This window comes from Mytilus edulis, chromosome 14, assembly GCF_963676685.1.
Source record: "Mytilus edulis chromosome 14, xbMytEdul2.2, whole genome shotgun sequence".
Classification (NCBI taxonomy): Eukaryota; Metazoa; Mollusca; class Bivalvia; order Mytilida; family Mytilidae; genus Mytilus; species Mytilus edulis.
The window spans coordinates 42,256,008-42,274,726 of NC_092357.1; the positions used below are offsets into that span (position 1 = coordinate 42,256,008).

The window sequence follows — 18,719 nt, forward strand, 5'->3', positions numbered from 1 at the left end:
AAGATATATAAATTGAATGAAAACTGCCAGGAAGAATGTTAAAATCAAATTTTATTTTTTTTAATATTTCAATATTTCGTGAGTTTGTTGTCTTTTTCTTCCACAAATATTTTATGTTGATATTTTTAAGTGTAACGTAATATTTAATGACATTTTATGGTATCACACATGATAATATCTGTCTATAACATTAAAGTTCCTATATGACTAAATCTAGAAGATTTTATTTACATTTTCCATTTAAATCTTATAAAATAAATATGAATTTCAATTAAAGAGTGAAATTGAAATATTTACAAACTTATTTTGATTGCACTAACCACATGAAAGCATATTTATAACTCGATTTATCGCACCTAATACTAAATAACTGGTAATCGACTGATTCATGATCTAGATACAAGGTAAATGCTGTTATACAAGTGAGAGGTTAAGCTAGCAATAAAACCAGGTTTAATACACGATTTTCTACATAAGAAAATTCCTATACCAAGTCAGGAATATGACAGTTGTTTTTTGTATTCGTTTGAGGAATTTGAGCTTTTAAATTTGACATTTGATTAGGGAATTTACGATTTTTAAGGCACCTACAATCGCTCTTGTTATAATGTCGGTTCTTTTTACTCAGTCTTTACTTGTTCTGTAGACTCGGGTTGTTTACATGATGGTTTTGTCTTTTTCTTCGACTTACGTTTTTTTTTTTATTGTATCCTTGTATATGCTGGCTTTTTTTCTATTTTTATCAATCTAAAGGGTCAATATTTCCTTATTTGTGACCGATATGGTATCATGTTTTTGCATGTTTTCATGAAAAAAGTTTTTTTTATTAATAATTTTTTTTCTGTACAAAAAAGTCTTTTTTATCAAAATGGTAAAATTTGCTACATTATTTTGTACAATATTTTTCTAACTGTTATAAAATCATAAAAGGATCACCACTATCTTTCGCGAATTTCCTAATATCCATTGTAAAAGGATGAACAACAATCGATATCAGGAGCAAACCGATATTCACATTTAAAATATTGTGTAGTCCTGTGTTTTTCCTTGATTAATGCATTAAATGTTTTTGGCCTAGTTTCACTAACATTTTTTGGTGTTTCATACGTCTAAAACAACCTTCTGAAATTTAAGTATTTGGGTTTCTTTTCAATAATAATTCGGACGGTTTTATATTTTCTTATCATTCTTTTTTTTTCATTTGAAATATTCGGACCTAGCATCTCCCTCAAAAACACTCCAGTCTTTTCGTTATAAGTGGACAGAGTCTTGATTCTCACAGCGGGTGATGCATACAAAGGAGGAGACGTCTATATTTTCGACTCACCCAGTCTCATATCGTTTTTGAGTTGCCCGTGGTTATCTCAGTTGTGTTACCTCATTGGATATAGCCAAAATTGATTAAACAGTTGTAAACATAAGTAAAATACAATTTCCACATTTTAAGGGTTTTTTTCGTTAAAATAAGAACATAGACCCATTTGTATCTGTCCTTTATTTCAATCAATTGCCATTTGATATTTTCCTTGGAGTTCGGTATTTTTGTTATTTTACCTTTTACATCATATCTTCTTGAAAAAATTACATGTAGGGAAATATGTATATTTGATTCTCTTAGAAAACATCTTAAAATTGCTATATACGGCTGTTCTGCTAGAGAAACGAAACCCCTAAAAAAAGCTTACTTTTATTTGGTTTTATTTTATACCAATACAAATGTATTCGATGTATTGTTTTCAGAACAAAAGAATGTTTACTCTTTTTGCAAAGATACGAGGAGTATGATTTATGACTGTAGGCACACGTTTCGTCTAAATAAGTTTTATCTGTGTTGCTCTAGTCAAAACTGTTTCAAAGTCGATTCAATTAAGAAGTCTAAAACACACATGCAACGATGCGCAAAAGATATGTCCAAATCTACCTTTTCCTAGAAGTTAAACATTCTGAGTGTTTCGGCGTATTTGACCATTCAATGACCAGTGCATGTACAACAATAACTGTACTAATGATATTTCAAGGAAATGTCATAAACTTTTCAGTAATTTTCTAATCAAAACACGATATATATCCAAGAAAATTGATAAATTCAATAGTTATATATATATATTTTTTTTTTTTCACTTTTTGGGTCTTTTGGAAAATGTTGTTTGTGCTGTATTTAGACCCTTCTACAACGAAATTTGTTTTACATGCACACGTATAAAAATATGCATATGTCACGTATTTATTGAAGCCCAATACATAAACCATTGCAGAGCATCAACAAACCAGAATGTAAACAGAAAAAATTAAAATCACAAAAATACTGAACTTCGAGGTAAATTCAAAACGAGAGTCGATAATCAAATTGCAAAATAAAAAGCCTAAACATATCAAACGAATGGAAAACAACTGTCATATTCCTGACATAGTTCATGCATTTTTTATGTAAAAATAGTGGAATAAACCTAGTTTTATAGCTAGCCAAACCTTTCACTTGTACAAAAGTCGCATAAAATTATCTTATATTGACAACGATATGTGAACAAAACAAACAGACATGACAGGTAAAAATGTCAAAATAGGGGTACAGCAGTCAACGTTGTGTTATGATCTTAATCATTTTAATCAGAACAATGTAAAAGAGGGACGAAAGATACCAAAGGGACAGTCAAACTCATAAATCTAAAACAAACTGACAACGCCATGGCTAAAAATAAAAAAGACAAACAGAAAAACAATAGTACACACGTACACACGACACAACATAGAAAACTAAAGAATAAACAACACGAACCCCACCAAAAACTAGGGGTGATCTCAGGTGCTCCGGAAGGGTAAGCAGATCCTGCTCCACATGTGGCACCCGTCGTGTTGCTTAAGTGATTACAAATCCGGTAAATAGTCTAATTCGGTAGGTCATATTCATGAAAGGGAAGGGGATTATAGTTACGACGTAAGGAACATATCCGATATCATTTGTGAAACGGTTATTCCATAACGGTCAACCAACTCGTGATGGCGTCCGTAAAATTTACGAAGGGATGATTTCAACTTCACCATTTGGAACTCTTGGTTTAATAGCTTCCTTGTGAGCAGCAAACCTCTATCAAGAAAATCATGATAGGAAATGCAAGCACGGGAATATCGTATCAATTGGGAGATATATACCCCGTATGCAGGTGCTGCTGGAATGTTGCTACTTAGAAATGGAAAGTTCACAATTGGAAAGCTGAAATCATCTCTTTTGTCGTAAAGTTTTGTTTTCAACCGACCCTCATTGTCAATTTCTAGATGTAAGTCAAGATATGAAGCCGACTTAACTGTATCTGTAGTATCCTTTATCTCTAGTTCGATTGGATAGATGCGTTCCACATAGTCACCAAATTTTGAATTGTTTAGTGAAAGAACATCATCTATATAGCGGAAAGTAGAGTTAAAGGATATTGCTAACTTCTTATCTTTCTTCCTAAGAAGTTCCTGCATGAAGTCAGCCTCATAATAATAAAGAAACAAGTCGGCGAGTAGAGGGGCACAGTTTGTTCCCATTGGAATGCCGACAGTCTGTTGAAAAACACGTCCTCCGAACGTAACAAATATGTTGTCAATCAAGAAATCAAGCATCTTGATAATATCAGTTTCAGAGAATTTTTTGTTTGAATCAGAGTGATTCTTTACAAAGTAGGATTTATCCCTCCCTAAGACAAGATACTTGTATCTACGTTGGCCATTACAATCTTTATCGTCAAATGTCAGTTTTGATTCAAGGAAACGCACCCTTTGTTTTAATTATATGAAATAAACTGTATGTGTAAGTGTTTCATTATAATTACCAATTCCTTAAACTGAATGTGTAAAAGATTTTATATCACAAATTTAGGCCAAAAAAGTGGAATAAAAACATTAATCCAAAATCAAAACATATAAATCAGTCCTTTGAGGTCATTTAATGATAAAAATCGGCAGTTAAGATGATGTTCAAATCGGTACAAACCTCGGAGAGGTGTTAATAAGATTAAAATCAACATATCTTAAAGTCAACTTATCTTAATTATAGTCTAAATACTACGATAATTAGAAGGAGGAACCTTTTATTATGACAATAAAGATCAAGATTGGACTTTTAATACCACTTTGTTGGGCCACCCCTGTTCCTAAGTTGGACACAAATTACTCACGCCTGAATAATCGCCTTTAACACTATTCGTTGACACTTTTCTTCTAGTTAGATTTTAAACTGTTTGTTCTCTCTTTATCAGATAAATGATTTGGGACTGTCCTATTTTATTGAAACATCAATATCTGACAGTTTTTCTCATTCAGTGTTTAGTTTCATTCAAAAGAACGAGTGAAAGGGAGACAACTTCAGCACTTAAAATATCCTGGTAAAACTTCAACCATTTTCTACATAGAAAATATCTGTACCAAGTTAGGAATATGACAGTTGTTATATATTCGTTTGGTGTGTTTTAGCTTTTGATTTTGCTATTTGATTAGGGACTTCCCATTTTGAATTTTCCGAGGAGTTCAGTATTTTTGTGATTTTACTTTTTGAATAAATAAGAAAGCATATATGATAATGACATTAATTATTGTAATGACACGAAAATACTGATGGTTTTTCAGAATTACAGGATTCTTCGGTCACAAAAGAGGAGAGATAATTAAAGGCAACAGTAGTATATCACTGTTCGAAAGTCATAAATCGAATGGGAGAAAACAAATCCAGGTTAGAAACTCAGACCGAAACACATCAACTATAAGAGGAAAATAGTGCTATCTTACTATAAGTTTTGTATATTTCCGTTCAGTTTAGGGTTGTGCCAGTCATTTTACAGTGTCTATGTATGTGTATTCCTTTTTCAAACTAATACGTAAATATTTCAATTTAACACCAACTGGCTCTAAACAAACAAAAGGAATTTCAAAAACAACTGATCCACCAGCCTAATGTTAACACCATTTACAATCTCATAAGGTCCAAATCTTCACAAGAAATTGAACAAAACCCACTAAAGACCACACGCAAATTAACAATGCATCCAAATACCAACCATACCGTCATCAAGCACCGGACAACTTTTAGAAGTCATTGAAGACTATGATTAATGGGCTTGTAATTATCACTTAATCGAAGACTTATCCGATTAGAATGATGTTATACCCTGGGTGGGGCGATGGGTATCTCTGTCTCATTATGATTATTCCTAACAAATGAACATTAACCCGAACAAACGTTGAAATTGACATTCCTTGATTACGTTTCTTTCAAAATATAATTACTCTCATTTATTGAATACAAAGCTGATTATGCTTTGATCTCGACAAGATTTTAGAATTGTTTTTATACTTGCATTTTTTATATTATCAGAACCTGTTCTTTACTTTTAAGGGGGAATTTTTGTATGCAAAATCCATTTTTTTCGTTAAGGTCTTATTAAAATGCGAAAGATAATCAAGATGAATAAATATCAATAAATATTTATGAATTTTCAAGACTGTTTTCGTTGATATCAAATTCATATTTTTTTCTACTGTTAAAGACTATATTATTTGTAAATATAAATGCCACTCAAAACATATATAATAGAATAGTCTCCTCATATCATGAAATTTTGGAATTATATGACAGACATATGAAGCCTTTATTTTGTAAATGGGCGTGGAAACAGAATATTTAATTCACGCTATTAACTGTCCGTCGCATTTTGTAAACAATAACATTCCTCGTTGAAGGTGGTATATAACTTAATTAAACGGCATATTGATATTCTAGTATCCATGGGATGCGTGAAAAATGTCCATGTTGAGAGTAGTCAAATTATATTTCTATACAGTTGTGATTAATTCATTTATATTTGGAATATGAAACGTATAAAATATGGAAAATCATTCTAAGTAATGAGATCAAAATTTTAAAATTGAGCTAGAAACACCTAATACTTATTTACACCCGGGTCATCAAATTTCAATCAATCCGAAAATATCCGTAAATACGGCTATGAAAAAGAAATTAACTTCATTCATATTTGCCGTAAATGGGTCTACTCGTCTCCCGGTTCAACTTTCGACATAATGGAAACGAGGTGCAAATTAGAAATTAACATGATTTTTACATACCTTGAACAGTAGATTGTATATTTTATTGTTGTCAGATCATGAGTTTTTCTACATGAAGAGACATTTCAATTTTCTTTCCTAAATTTGATAACTATTAAAACTTTTAAAATCACCGCGTTCTACTTGAGTACTTAATAAATTGATACAAGCATACCTGAACGTTCTATGGTATATTTAAGAAAAAAATAGTTAGAAAACTACTTTGAGAATATATCAAAATGGTTCAGTACGAAAAAGAAAGCACATGAAAAGAACTGTACAATACGACATTGAGATATTTCGATAATATCTATGTATGTCTAATTATATATGTATTAACTTGTAAAGAAAAAAATAGGTCTAATTTGTGCAGGGTTTTTGCATTGAGAATAAATACCCCATATCCATTTTTTTCCATGATGAAATGAAAAGTTGGGTGTACCAAAAAAGTATATTGACAAGGGAACTGTGATATATGTTTCGTTCCTATTACGCAACTTTGTATCTTTGGGTGTGCGTGTGTATTTCAATTTTCTGCAGTGTACATGGTGTTTTTATCATAATTGACATGATGAATTCTTAATGTCACATTCTTTTAACCTGATTCTTATCAATTAGCCTAATTAATTAGTAATTAAATTAAAAAGGTCGTGAGCGACATCCATACGTGCCAATGTGACAATGATAGTAGATATACCTCCATGATAAAAGAGCGTCAATGTGACAATAATAACAAAATACTGATAACTGCGCGATAAAACAATTGAATGATACCATTACATATTTTGATTTAAGATATTGTAAGTTTAAATGCAAGAAATAGATTTATCTTGCAGTATTTTGTCATTACGGTGTGTGTGATTAAACTAATTACTGATTCGGGTGTATAACAGTTCAACAATTTTAACAATATTCGTTGTCGTTGAATGCAATTGTGTTAAAATATTGCAAAGTTTACATGTTTTCTCAAAGTCTATTTGTTTGTAGATGAATACTCAATAGATATAAGAAGATGTGGTATGAGTGTTTTTTTGTAAAACTACAACATTGTTGTTGAATGCAATTGTGTTAAAATATTGCAAAGTTGACATATTTTCTTAAAATCTTCTGTATTTGTTTTTATATGTATATTAAATAGATATAAGAAGATGTGGTATGAGTGACAATGAGACAACTCTCCATCTAAGCAACAGTCAAAATCATTTGGAATAAGAACATAATCCTCGTGTGAGTGTACTAAGGTTGTTTGGTGTTTTCATCAGTTTATTAATGTGTTTATCAAATTTTAAAAATATAAACATGAAATTCGATAAAAAAAAATATATATATAATTTTTAAATTTGACGGCAATGTCTGGCAACGCCATCCGGAATTATCTTGTTATCTTTTACGATACTTATTCACTTTGTGTTGCTTAAATGCTATAATTTTTTTAAATCGGTGCAAGATCTCAAATGGTTTTACAAACACTATATCGTTGCTTTAAGATTAAGTACTGATTACACTTATTTTACAATTTTAATTGCAAATATCTACAGTTTTAAGCATGTAGACGTTAAAATGTTATTTAATTAACTCAGCAATGTTTCTTCACGTGGGGTGTTTTATTTCAAAAACTTTTAACATATTTTAAAAACTTTAAATAAATATAAAAAGCTTTTTCTCATTTAAAAATCTAAATCTACTTATCCTTAAAAAGTTAAACAAGAGTGTAAAGTCTTGAACTTTTTACGACATTTTAACGGTGTATTCAACAAATAAAACACTAAAATAAGAAAAAATTGCCATAGGTGATTTGAATTTCATTTACGATGTTTTCAACGAGGTCCGCGATAACAAATTGATTGTGATCAATTTCGCCCGAGAGGTATTACAATATTCGAAGCAATATACATTCCAAAGTGACAACAGTTTAAACAGCTCAGGGTGATAGTGTATTAATATTATAGCAGTCTTCACAATAAATAAGTGATTAAATCTTATTTAACAACTGAATGTTATTTATTATCATTTAAACTTTATGACAAATTGTGTCTGGCAATCTTCTAGAACGTCTCTTTTACTGAAAAGAAAGTTTAACACCTTTGCTCTTGTCCATGTGACATAACTGTACTTGGAAAGTGTAATGGATTATGACTTATATAACCTTCGAAACGAAATAATGGTTTGATAGAGGTTCCATCATGAGTTCTGATAAGTTCAAATTAAAAACATGTATTTAAATAATTACATTACATGTTTCTTTCATTAGAGTCTGTAAATTTGAGGGGCTCCAACATAAAACTTTATTTCCGTATGAAATACAAAATGCAATAGCTATAGCTGTCTACAATGCAAAAATAAACAAACAATATGCTTGGCATATGATTGGCATAACTCAAAATTGCATCCATAGTTGTATGGTTAAACTTTATGACAAATTGTGTCTGCAAATCTGATGTACAGTAGTTGTCGTCTGTTTATGTAGTTCATACGTGTTTCTCGTTTCTCCTATTTATATAAATTAGACCGTTTGTTTTCCCGTTTAAATGGTTTTACGTTAGTAATTTTTGGGACCCTATATAGCTTGCTGTTCGGTGTGAGCAAAGGCTCCGTGTTGAAGGCCGTACCTTGACCTATTATGGTTTACTTTTATAAATTGTTATTTGGATGGAGAGTTGTCTCATTGCCACTCATACGACATCTTCCTATATGTATTGTAATATAAAAATGTGGTTTAAGAATAGATTGATTACATTGGGTTGCAAAATCGTTGATCGCACGCACATGTTTTCCGCGCCTCATACAACATGTGCTTTGCTCAACGCTTTTATACCCCAATAAGATAATAAAAAAGAAGCATCACTCAATTCTCAAATGTTAATCATGATTTTTGCAATACACTTAATATGCTCTTACCTTTCTGCAAAATCTTCCCAAAGATAGGTCCACCGTGGCTATCATCGTGGGTCGGACAGTTCCAGCGACGGTTCCGGAATTGATATTTACATTCTTCAATGGCCATCCGGGCGCCACTCATTAGCGCCAATATAGTTCCTGGGTTTTTTGACACAAGTCGCCTCTGTCGTTTAGTCAGAGGTAGAAGACTAGGGCTGTTGTAAAGTTGAGTGTTTGAATGCAAATCGTTCGATGGTTGGCCAATGTTTGCAAGTGACCTGTAAAAAGAAGAAATATGTTTGCAATTGACCTGTCCAAAGACGAAAGTCTTTATTCAATTGGTATGGTACTGAATGTTGTTATTGGGGACAGAATAAAAGCACATGTGCAAAAAGCAGGTGATTGAAGTTAACTTGCAGACATTGTTTTTTGTATACATGTAGTTTGTTTCATTTCAGTTCAATTCTACATTAACCAAATGTTTTACAACATATAGGTACATGTATAATCAATATATACGAAATATAGATTACAAAAATATACGATCATGACAAAACAGACAAAAGTATTAAATACACAAAAAATAAATACATATAAATATAATTCCAAATAGCAAATATTTGTAACAAATGAATTACAAATGATCTTACTGAAAACACATTCATTTCTAAGTTTCAGTGCTCTAAATATATATTTTCCTAAGTTGCACCAGTCTTTTGAATAAAATGCAGCTTCAAGCTTAATTAAATAAAGGAAAATAATTATATGTATGACTGTACTTAATAATATTGGTTTAAAGTTTATGAAATTATATACGATTTAGGGAATTTAAGTTATTTACTTTCTTCATTTTTTTCTCACATACTTCTGTTTAAAACTAAAACTATTTTGATATGTTTAATCAAGAAAGCATTATTTAAGCATCAAATTCATCATTTTCCATTTTTTCTTTGTCTTTCAACAACAAATATTAAAAAGTAAAATGATAATATAGTAGTAATGCTCGTTAATCTTCTTGAACAAGTTGATGATTTTTTCGCCGAAAGCATTGAAAGTGTCACTGGTCACTACTTAGTGATAGTACTATCTCTACATATCTTTGAGGTCAAATAGACGTACAAATGTTTTACTGTGTGGTCAGTATTCATGAATCATTGGTACAAAATCTGGTCAATTGAATATCAGTGAAATGCAGTTAGTTTTTTTTTTTGTTAGTTTTTTTTTTTTTTTTTTTTGGGGGGGGGGTGCCATTTCCCACCAGCATACACTTTAACGGAACTGTATACGACTGTCAAACAGGTGAGAGTTTTAGCTAGCTATGAAACCAGATTTAATCCACCATTTCTACATCAGAAAATGCCTGTACCAAGTCAGGAATATGGCAGTTTGATTTCATTCGTTTGATGTCTTCGAGCTTTTGATTTTGCCATTTGCGTAGGGACTTTATGTTTAAAATTTTCCTCGATGTTCAGTATTTTTGTGATTTTACTTTTTAAAATCTATTATCTGTATCTGTAAATTATTTGATATAAAGAAGTTAAAGATATCAGGGGTGAATTCAAAAACCACCAGTTCACTAAGAACAAAGAACACCATGGCCTAGAAGAAAAGCGACGAATGGACACAAATATATACAGATTAAGCAACCCAAACCCCACCAAAAAACCATGGGGTACTAAGATGCTGTGGAAAATTTCGTCGACCATCTGTCAATAAGACAATAAAAAAAACTTTTGTCATTTTACCTTCATGATTATAAAGGTTGGATTAAAATATAAAAATGTTTCTATTTTACTTGGTTTCAATTTGGTTATTCAACCGTAGTTTGAATATCACCCGGATTTTTTTATATTCAAATTTCTGAATCCGAGATTGTCAGTTCTTTGGTCAGATTTGTATTTAGTTCAAATGTATCGCCGTTGGCTTGTTAATTTCTTAAGTGTTCTAGACTTTAAAACGACAATATGTACAAGCTTGTCCATTTCCTTGTCAAAATTTAAACACTACCTTTTTTATTTATTTGTAAAATTCTAAAACGAATAAATTTTATGATTATTTAATTAAAAATATCATCATGTTTGATTTGATAATTTGTTGTCACTCTAAACAAAAGTTGAATTAAAACATCTGCCTTTTTCGAAATTCTGCCTATAACCCCAGCTGCAATGCAACACTTGGATTCGGGACTACTCTAACGTGAAATGAGAAGGGTATTCAACATTCAATTTATTTGCCACAACTATGACAATGGACTGATAATCCAATGGATATTTCCATCAGTGAACTAAAAGATACGGAATAGAGGTATGATAACCAATGAAACATCTATCCACAAGAATCAAGATGCTGTAGATGTAAGCAACAATACATTTTAAATTCTCCGACAAAACTCGCATCATACAGTCATCTGTAAAAGGCTCAGACATGCCAAATACTACGATTCCACCAAAGCAACAACGACATGCACTGAATTGTAGGGTTTCTTGTTTGGACATGCACATATAGAACTCTGAAAGTCTAGGTTGAATTTATTCAAAACTTTTCTGAACTAGGGTTACTAAGAGCTTTTATATAAACACTTGGCTGTTGTTGTTGATACCAAGCTGGGTTTTTTTTGTATGACGTTCACTTTAGATATTACAGTTATTATTCTTTAATTTTGTAGATATTTGTTTTTACCAATCTTCATTTATGTTTATCATTTATTTAATAAATCAATTTCAGGGACAATTTTTGATTTAAGATAACAACTTCGATGACAGGCTATTGTGTCAGGACACAGGCGAAACCACTAAATGAAGATACTAATATACAGTGTAGATCAGATAATATCAAGGTATATTTGTCTGTGAGCTATCACATATTTGTTCGATCAATGACGTAGATCATGTTCTTTTAATTGAAATTGACACGTCTGCTATCAGCGTTCATATCTTATATTAAGGAAAAAAACGTTTCATACGCTTCACTTCATTTGAACTTTGGTGGAAGGTGTCACATTGACAATCATACGTACACATTTCCTTATTTTTATAATGTTATATGAAAAGTGTACAGGATTTATAGAAACTACTACACAGTATTAATCTCCGAAACAAACAATGACGTATATAGCTTTGCATAACTTTCACACTGTTTCGGAGTTTGCAACAGTAAAACAGTCCACGCTCGTCTCCTCCAAAAAGTACACATACATAGAAGGAAAACAACACTCAACACATATTCCCGATAGCCTATATATAAACCTTGTACATGTACACAATGTGGCGGGCCTACACAAGTTTTATGTATGCACATATCTCCCCATTATGTTTCAGGACAAAATTTAGTCAAAGTTGAATACTCAATATAACAGTAACTTTAAGAAAGAAAGAAATGGCACATAATTTGGATAGAGGAATCCAAATGAGCACACTATTTTACATGAAGCTAGCTACGGTAATCACAGCTGTTGTTTAAAAAAGCTGCCGCTCATGAAAACAGGATGAGCAAGGTCGTTAAACGTCGTGTATTGTATAAATGTATACAATAAAAGAAGTTTTAAAACAGAACTTGTCGCATTTTCTTCAACAAAGATGAGTCTGATGGACAAACCCTTATATCAAAGCCATCAGCAGGCAATATCACGTGTTCGAAATTACTACGCCTGTTAAAGTGTAATAGAATAACAATTATAATTGGATTTAACCATCTGTGTATTGTTATCGCCAATTACCGTAATTGTAATGTTTATTGGTTTATTGATTTGATTTTTACGAGGTTCAATAAGTTTTTATAAACATTCTTTTTCTCTAGAATTATTCTTCATCGTTTACTGTCAAATGAATTTACGATGAATTTGTAATATATATACTGGTTTTCTGCTAGCAGAAAACAGGTAAGTATAGGTAGATGAAAAAAACAGTTATATATTTTACATACACTAAATGGGATAAGTTCTAAAATTTAATAGTGCTTAGCCAAAAATGTCTGGACATTAATAGCCTTACCAAAGATGTACAAACATGTCAGGAATCTGATGTTCAGTATTTGTCGTTAACTTTGTTGATGTAGTTCATACTTGTTTTTCCTTTCTCGTTCTTTATATAGATTAGACCGATGGTTTTACCGTTTGAAGGTTTTTACAGCAGTCATTTTTTGGGGGCCCTTTATAGCTTGCCGTGCGGTGTGAGCCAATGCTCCATGTTGAAGACCGTACTTTGACCTATCATGGTTTAATTTTATAAGCTGTGACTTAGATGGAGAGTTGTCTCATTGGCACTCATACCATACTTCTTATATCAATAAACATTTAGGGTTAGTGGGTAGGCAGGAAACAGAACCATATATGATTTGTCTAAGAACCATTCTTGTTGAAATTTATCTTCTGATAAAATATTCACTTAAGTATCGTCTTGAACGTACATGAAATATTTGCTAATGGACGTGAAGAAACCAACAATCAATCAATCATATATAGTAGTATATATCTAGATAAACAAGTATATGATATTAACATCGCACGTCATTTTTATCAGATTTAAAGCAAAACTTAATTGGTTTTACAAGCTTACATTTATGTGTGGTATTTTCATATTTATAAGTATATTTGTAAATGATATATTACGATATGTTAAAATAAATTAAATTTGATATCATTTCTCATATATTTTTAATGTTGTACAATTGAAATAGACGATGAAATTAAGATAATTTGTTCATGATTGACTTATTTTTAGGTGCCTGTTTGCCCATAGGACGTAAAAGCAAAGTGATTTTTTACCATAAATGAGTTTATTATGATTGTATATTATTTTTTAAATGTTTCTCGGGTTGAATAATTATGATTTGCTGATCATCAAAACAAGGTTACTAAAATGTTTTCACTACACTGCAAAATTGACCTGCACAAATAACACTGTGGAAGATAGTTTGTTTTCATTTACATGATTTAACAGCTATTGTCGATATTGTCTTTACTCGATCTTATTTACACTTGCTTTAATTAAGAACTTCTTTAACTTTTGTTCTTTAATTTCAGCTTGAACAATAAAATGATAAACTGCAAAACATATAAATGAATTAAAATTATAAAACATACAGACTAACAAAGGCAAGTGACATAAATGATTATCAGATTTACAACTTTTGTTTTGCATGGGCACTGTTAATAACAAGATGCTGGTCCGTAAATGAGTTGCTGTACCTTTCATCGTGTATCAAATGAACTGAAAGTCAGAGGCGTCAAACAGGACTAACAGACATAATCTAGAAAGCAGCTAAAATAAAACCACTGATGTTATCAAGGGCATTTAGTGTAAGTAAAATGTAGAATGTTTTAAAACAATTTTCGACCAGAAAACTGTTTCTTAACTAAGTTTAGATTGTTTGTGTAAATCAATTTACGTCAGAATTAGATTATATCATAAACGTACCCATTTATACCCCTTTGTGTATGTTCACAGATTAACGTTAAATAAATGAATACTTTGAAGCTCAATGCTTTATGTATGCTACAACTATTTAGAAAAATATTAACTATTGAAACATCAAACAAAACCGGAGCATCTTGATATACGCTATGATGTGCAACTTGAATCAATATATAAAAAATACCAGTTCAAATCGCGCAAGAAGAAACATTAAAAAACAAGCCTCCTTTTCAAGTACGATTGATATTGTATGATCTTGTATTGTAAAGCAGGTTTTCTTCTTTGATCTGATAATTGCATCGCAAACTATAAAGAAATTTCTTCTATTGATGTTATAATAAATTACCGTATAGTAGCAAATATTTCAAAGGCAATATTGACCCTATCTCATCTTCAAACGGACTAAGATATCTATTTAGAATACGAAATATATATCTGTTCCTTTTAGCAGCTTATTTCTTCTTTTGCTATTACTTTTTATGTATATTTGATTCAGAAACAACTGTATCCTTCTAACCGAAAACATTGTTTTGTATTTGACTTAACTTTTTAACTGTATTTCAAACTGAATTATTATTTTCATTTTCGGACGCTGTTTCTCTTGTTTCGTTACAAATTTAAAGTTATAATGGCGATTTTTAACTTTAGTGAATAGTATAAAGCTGATTTTAAACTGAATTATTAATATTCATTTTCGGACGCTGTTCTCTTGTTTCGTTATAGATTTCACGTTATAATGCCGAATTTTAACTTAATTAAATAGTACCAGGCTAGATTTGAAATTCGTTGATTCTTTAATCATAAATGGATACAACATACAAATATCCAAAAGCTGGTTCAGTCAAAATGAATAAGAGAAGGATTTTGTTTTGTGAAATTATGAATGAAGTGTTTAAAAATTCACCACAAACCATATCAAAGGGACGGAAAACAGTGGATATCTGACAATTTAAAAAGAAGGAACAAAAGGAATATATATATATTACTTCCACACAAGGTAAGGATTTATCTCTCAATTATAATTTACTACACCTAACCTTATTTCAACAGGACAACAAAATTTAAAAACAAAAGACTTCCAGCTGTATCTTTCGGAACATCTCTATTTAGTCGCGGGAAAAGAAATACAAGATAGGCCATAAGAAAACTGATATACTTGATTTCGACTTTTCGCGTTACATGCTTGATTAGGCTTTCTGATCCCGTATTACTTTTCTTTCATTTAAAAGTTAAAGTTCAACTAGGATTTTTCAATGAAATTTCACTGTTTGCTCTCTGGTTATTATTTAATTAGGTTTCAAACTACAGATAAAGAATTACGCCCCTTTAATCAGACAGCGATTAAGATGGAAGATACCCGTTTCTTTATGTCAAAAATCGTCTTTATCTCTTAAACACGCTAATTAATAAGTAACACAAATTAACCTCTATTCATAAACTCGTTAAAGATTTAAAGATAATCGAACAACTATTTAAGAATGTTCTTAAAAGTGGTTGATAGCTTGTAAATTACTAGGATTTATTCAAATGCACGAAGTTTTTTTTCTGACAAATGATGATGCCTTGTCGGAAGTGGGCGAATTTGCACGTGCAGAGCGTGCATCGCTATCAGTCACTGCTGTATCAATATTCAAATTCCGACGATTTCATTGGTTAACAAGTTGAGTAGTAAAATTTTAAACAAATATTTACAAGATACAGTTCCTCTGAATGATTGTCTGATGTAAGTTCATTTAGTAATGTAAGAGGGTGAGGATGGGGTTTACAAAACAGAGAATATATAAAGGGCAAACTATATAGAAAGAATGGCAAAAAAAATAAAATAAAGAGAAATAGAAATAGAAATAGAGAAACAAAATTAAAAAAAGGAATAATGGGGTGCTAAACTATTAAGAACAGGGGGGAAAAAGTAAAAAAATGTGAAGTATACAAAAAAATAGGCCAAACATATTAAGAATAAAGAAAAGAAAGACCCCCATTAAGACCATCAAGAATAATCTGTTTGTAAATATGACTGATCATGGTTACTGTATTCTGAATTCTTTGTGGTGCCACATTACTTGGGTTGATTTATTGATTTTTTACAAATTTGCAGCCTCTATTGGACCTCTGCACATAAAAAAATATCCCGCCTACATAGAAGGTTTTTGCAAGTGTTTCCACATGTAACGTCTGGCTGGCAAAAGTGCCAATATTCAAAACATCCTAAGTATTTGCGTAAGCAACAATTAAACAAAATAAAACAAAAGTTTGCTTTTGGTTGGTTCGAAATATTTAGTGGTAAAAAATTCATATAGATAAATGCCTATTGAATTCCATATGGACAAAGAAGGGTTAGATAATATTAAGCCTTAATGCCAAAATATCTTAAAATCGGTGGTACTTGGTAACATGATGTATATTCGCATCAAAAAGATTGTTTCTTGCACAATTCAATATATTAAAAAACAAAAGACGAGAGAAGCGTACAGTTTGTCTTCTCATAAACATTTTTTTTTCATTATTTAACTTTTTATACTGTGTTATAAGATTTCAAATCACAAATGGTCGGGTTTTTATATTGAGGGTGGGAATGGGGTCAATGTTTCCTAAATTATTGATAAAGGGTCCGTACATTTTTGTTTTTAAACAAATGAAAATTGTTTTCAAATACATACTTTTAAACCATTCTTTGATAATTTTATTCTTGTAAAACAAATCCCAATTCATGTTAAGGATTTATATTCTGATATATAAAAAAAAAACGAATTATGTTTAGGATATACATCTCTAGTAATATGCTGACTTTACTGTTTTGATTTTGCTCATTGTTGACGGATGTGTGTTGAATTATATGAGCTTCCATCCACGTCATGTGAACTCTAACAAATATAGTTGTCTCTTTTGCAGTCATGCCGCATTGCCTTATTTTTATCCAAAATTATCCAAAATCTGTAAAGTTCATTAATGTTTGGAATGATATGATTGAAGACTGAAAAATAAACACCTAAATCATCAGAACCTATGTCAAACCAAAGGATTTCATGCTATTCGGGTGGAGCACTTTTTAGGGGTTTCCTCAAACTTTAGTTTATTACTGAGTGTTTTGTCGGTGTGTTGCAATCCTACTGATGGTCTTTCTAAAACATTTTTATTTTCAATTATTCCATATGTATCTTTCAATTCGTTCGACAAGAGCCGACATCGAGAATTTGTAACCAATCCAGATAAAAGGGGGCTACAAAATGCTTAGCCTATTATGAATTTTATTTTATTTTCAAATTGAAATATTGCTTAAAGTTTGCTTAAATTGTTATACACATTGTCATTTTGGGTCCTTTTATAGTTACAGCTTCGCGTTATGGGTAGTGCTTATTGTTGCAGACCGCGTGTGACCTATATGGTCGCTAAGGGAGCTACCATTTGATTTTTAGGGGGGGCTAGGATGAAATTTGAAAAAAAAGGCAGGACAGGATTTTGAGTAAAAAAAAAAGGCAGGATGAGTAACTTGACAAAAAAAAAAGTCAGGATGACAATTGTTGTAAAAAAGTCAGGATAAGCTAAGAAAAAAAAGACAGGACCGAATAGACTGAAAAATAAAAAGGCAGGACAGAGATTACAAATTTTAAAAAAAGGCAGGACACAATTTTTCATCCTAGCCCCCCATAAAAATCAAATGGTAGCTCCCTAACTTCTATGACATTTTGTCTCTGGTGGATAGTTGTCTCATTGGAAATCATGTCTTCTTATTTTGATATAGACAATATTGATAATGTTTGAATAATTTAATAAGTACGTGGTCGTCCTATATACATTCAACTTCCTACTTCCGAATGTAAATTCGTTAAAATGAGACAAATATGTTGATAGTCAAATTTATTTCTTTTTTATCTGTAATATTTGCAATTTACTACATTTTTATGCCAATTTTTTCAACAAATAGCCTCCATTCATATTTATTTCTTTAGAAAAATTGTTCAATTCGAAATTAAAATATCAAAATAATTTGAGGTTTTGCTAGTTTATTCTGCGGTTAAGAGCGGAGTTGTATTATTAGTAATTTAAAAACATTTTAAATGTATTTCATTTAATTATAAATATCTGTATATAACATCTCTCTCTCTCTCTCTTGTACTGTATTTGTAAATAAATATATAAAATCTTTATACGGAAATGAGTCGTTAAAAGCCTTTCTCATAAAATTGAAAATATTTTATTTACCATGATTTTGTAGATTGGAAAGAATACATTGAAATGGGGCTAAATGTCCATTAGATAAAACAGTAATGAAATACTTAGATATAACAAATATACCAAATGTTGTTCGTATTTTTTTACTTTCACTATGAATAAAGTTATACAAATTGTTGACAA

The 18,719-nt window shown here is 30.9% G+C and overlaps 2 protein-coding genes across 4 annotated transcripts in view; one reads left to right on the plus strand and one right to left on the minus strand.

The window, feature by feature from the left end:
- LOC139502590 (protein Wnt-6-like) overlaps positions 1 to 18,719 on the plus strand; it is a 466,832-nt gene that overhangs the window by 106,109 nt on the left and 342,004 nt on the right. The gene's annotated exons all lie outside the window — the stretch shown is intronic.
- Positions 1 to 18,719, minus strand: part of LOC139502592 (protein Wnt-1-like) — a 56,713-nt gene that overhangs the window by 18,012 nt on the left and 19,982 nt on the right. For all 3 annotated transcript variants that reach the window (XM_071292127.1, XM_071292126.1, XM_071292128.1), the window contains one exon: positions 8,977 to 9,233. In XM_071292127.1, coding sequence (XP_071148228.1) covers positions 8,977 to 9,233 — 257 coding nt within the window. The remainder of the gene's footprint in view (positions 1 to 8,976; positions 9,234 to 18,719) is intronic.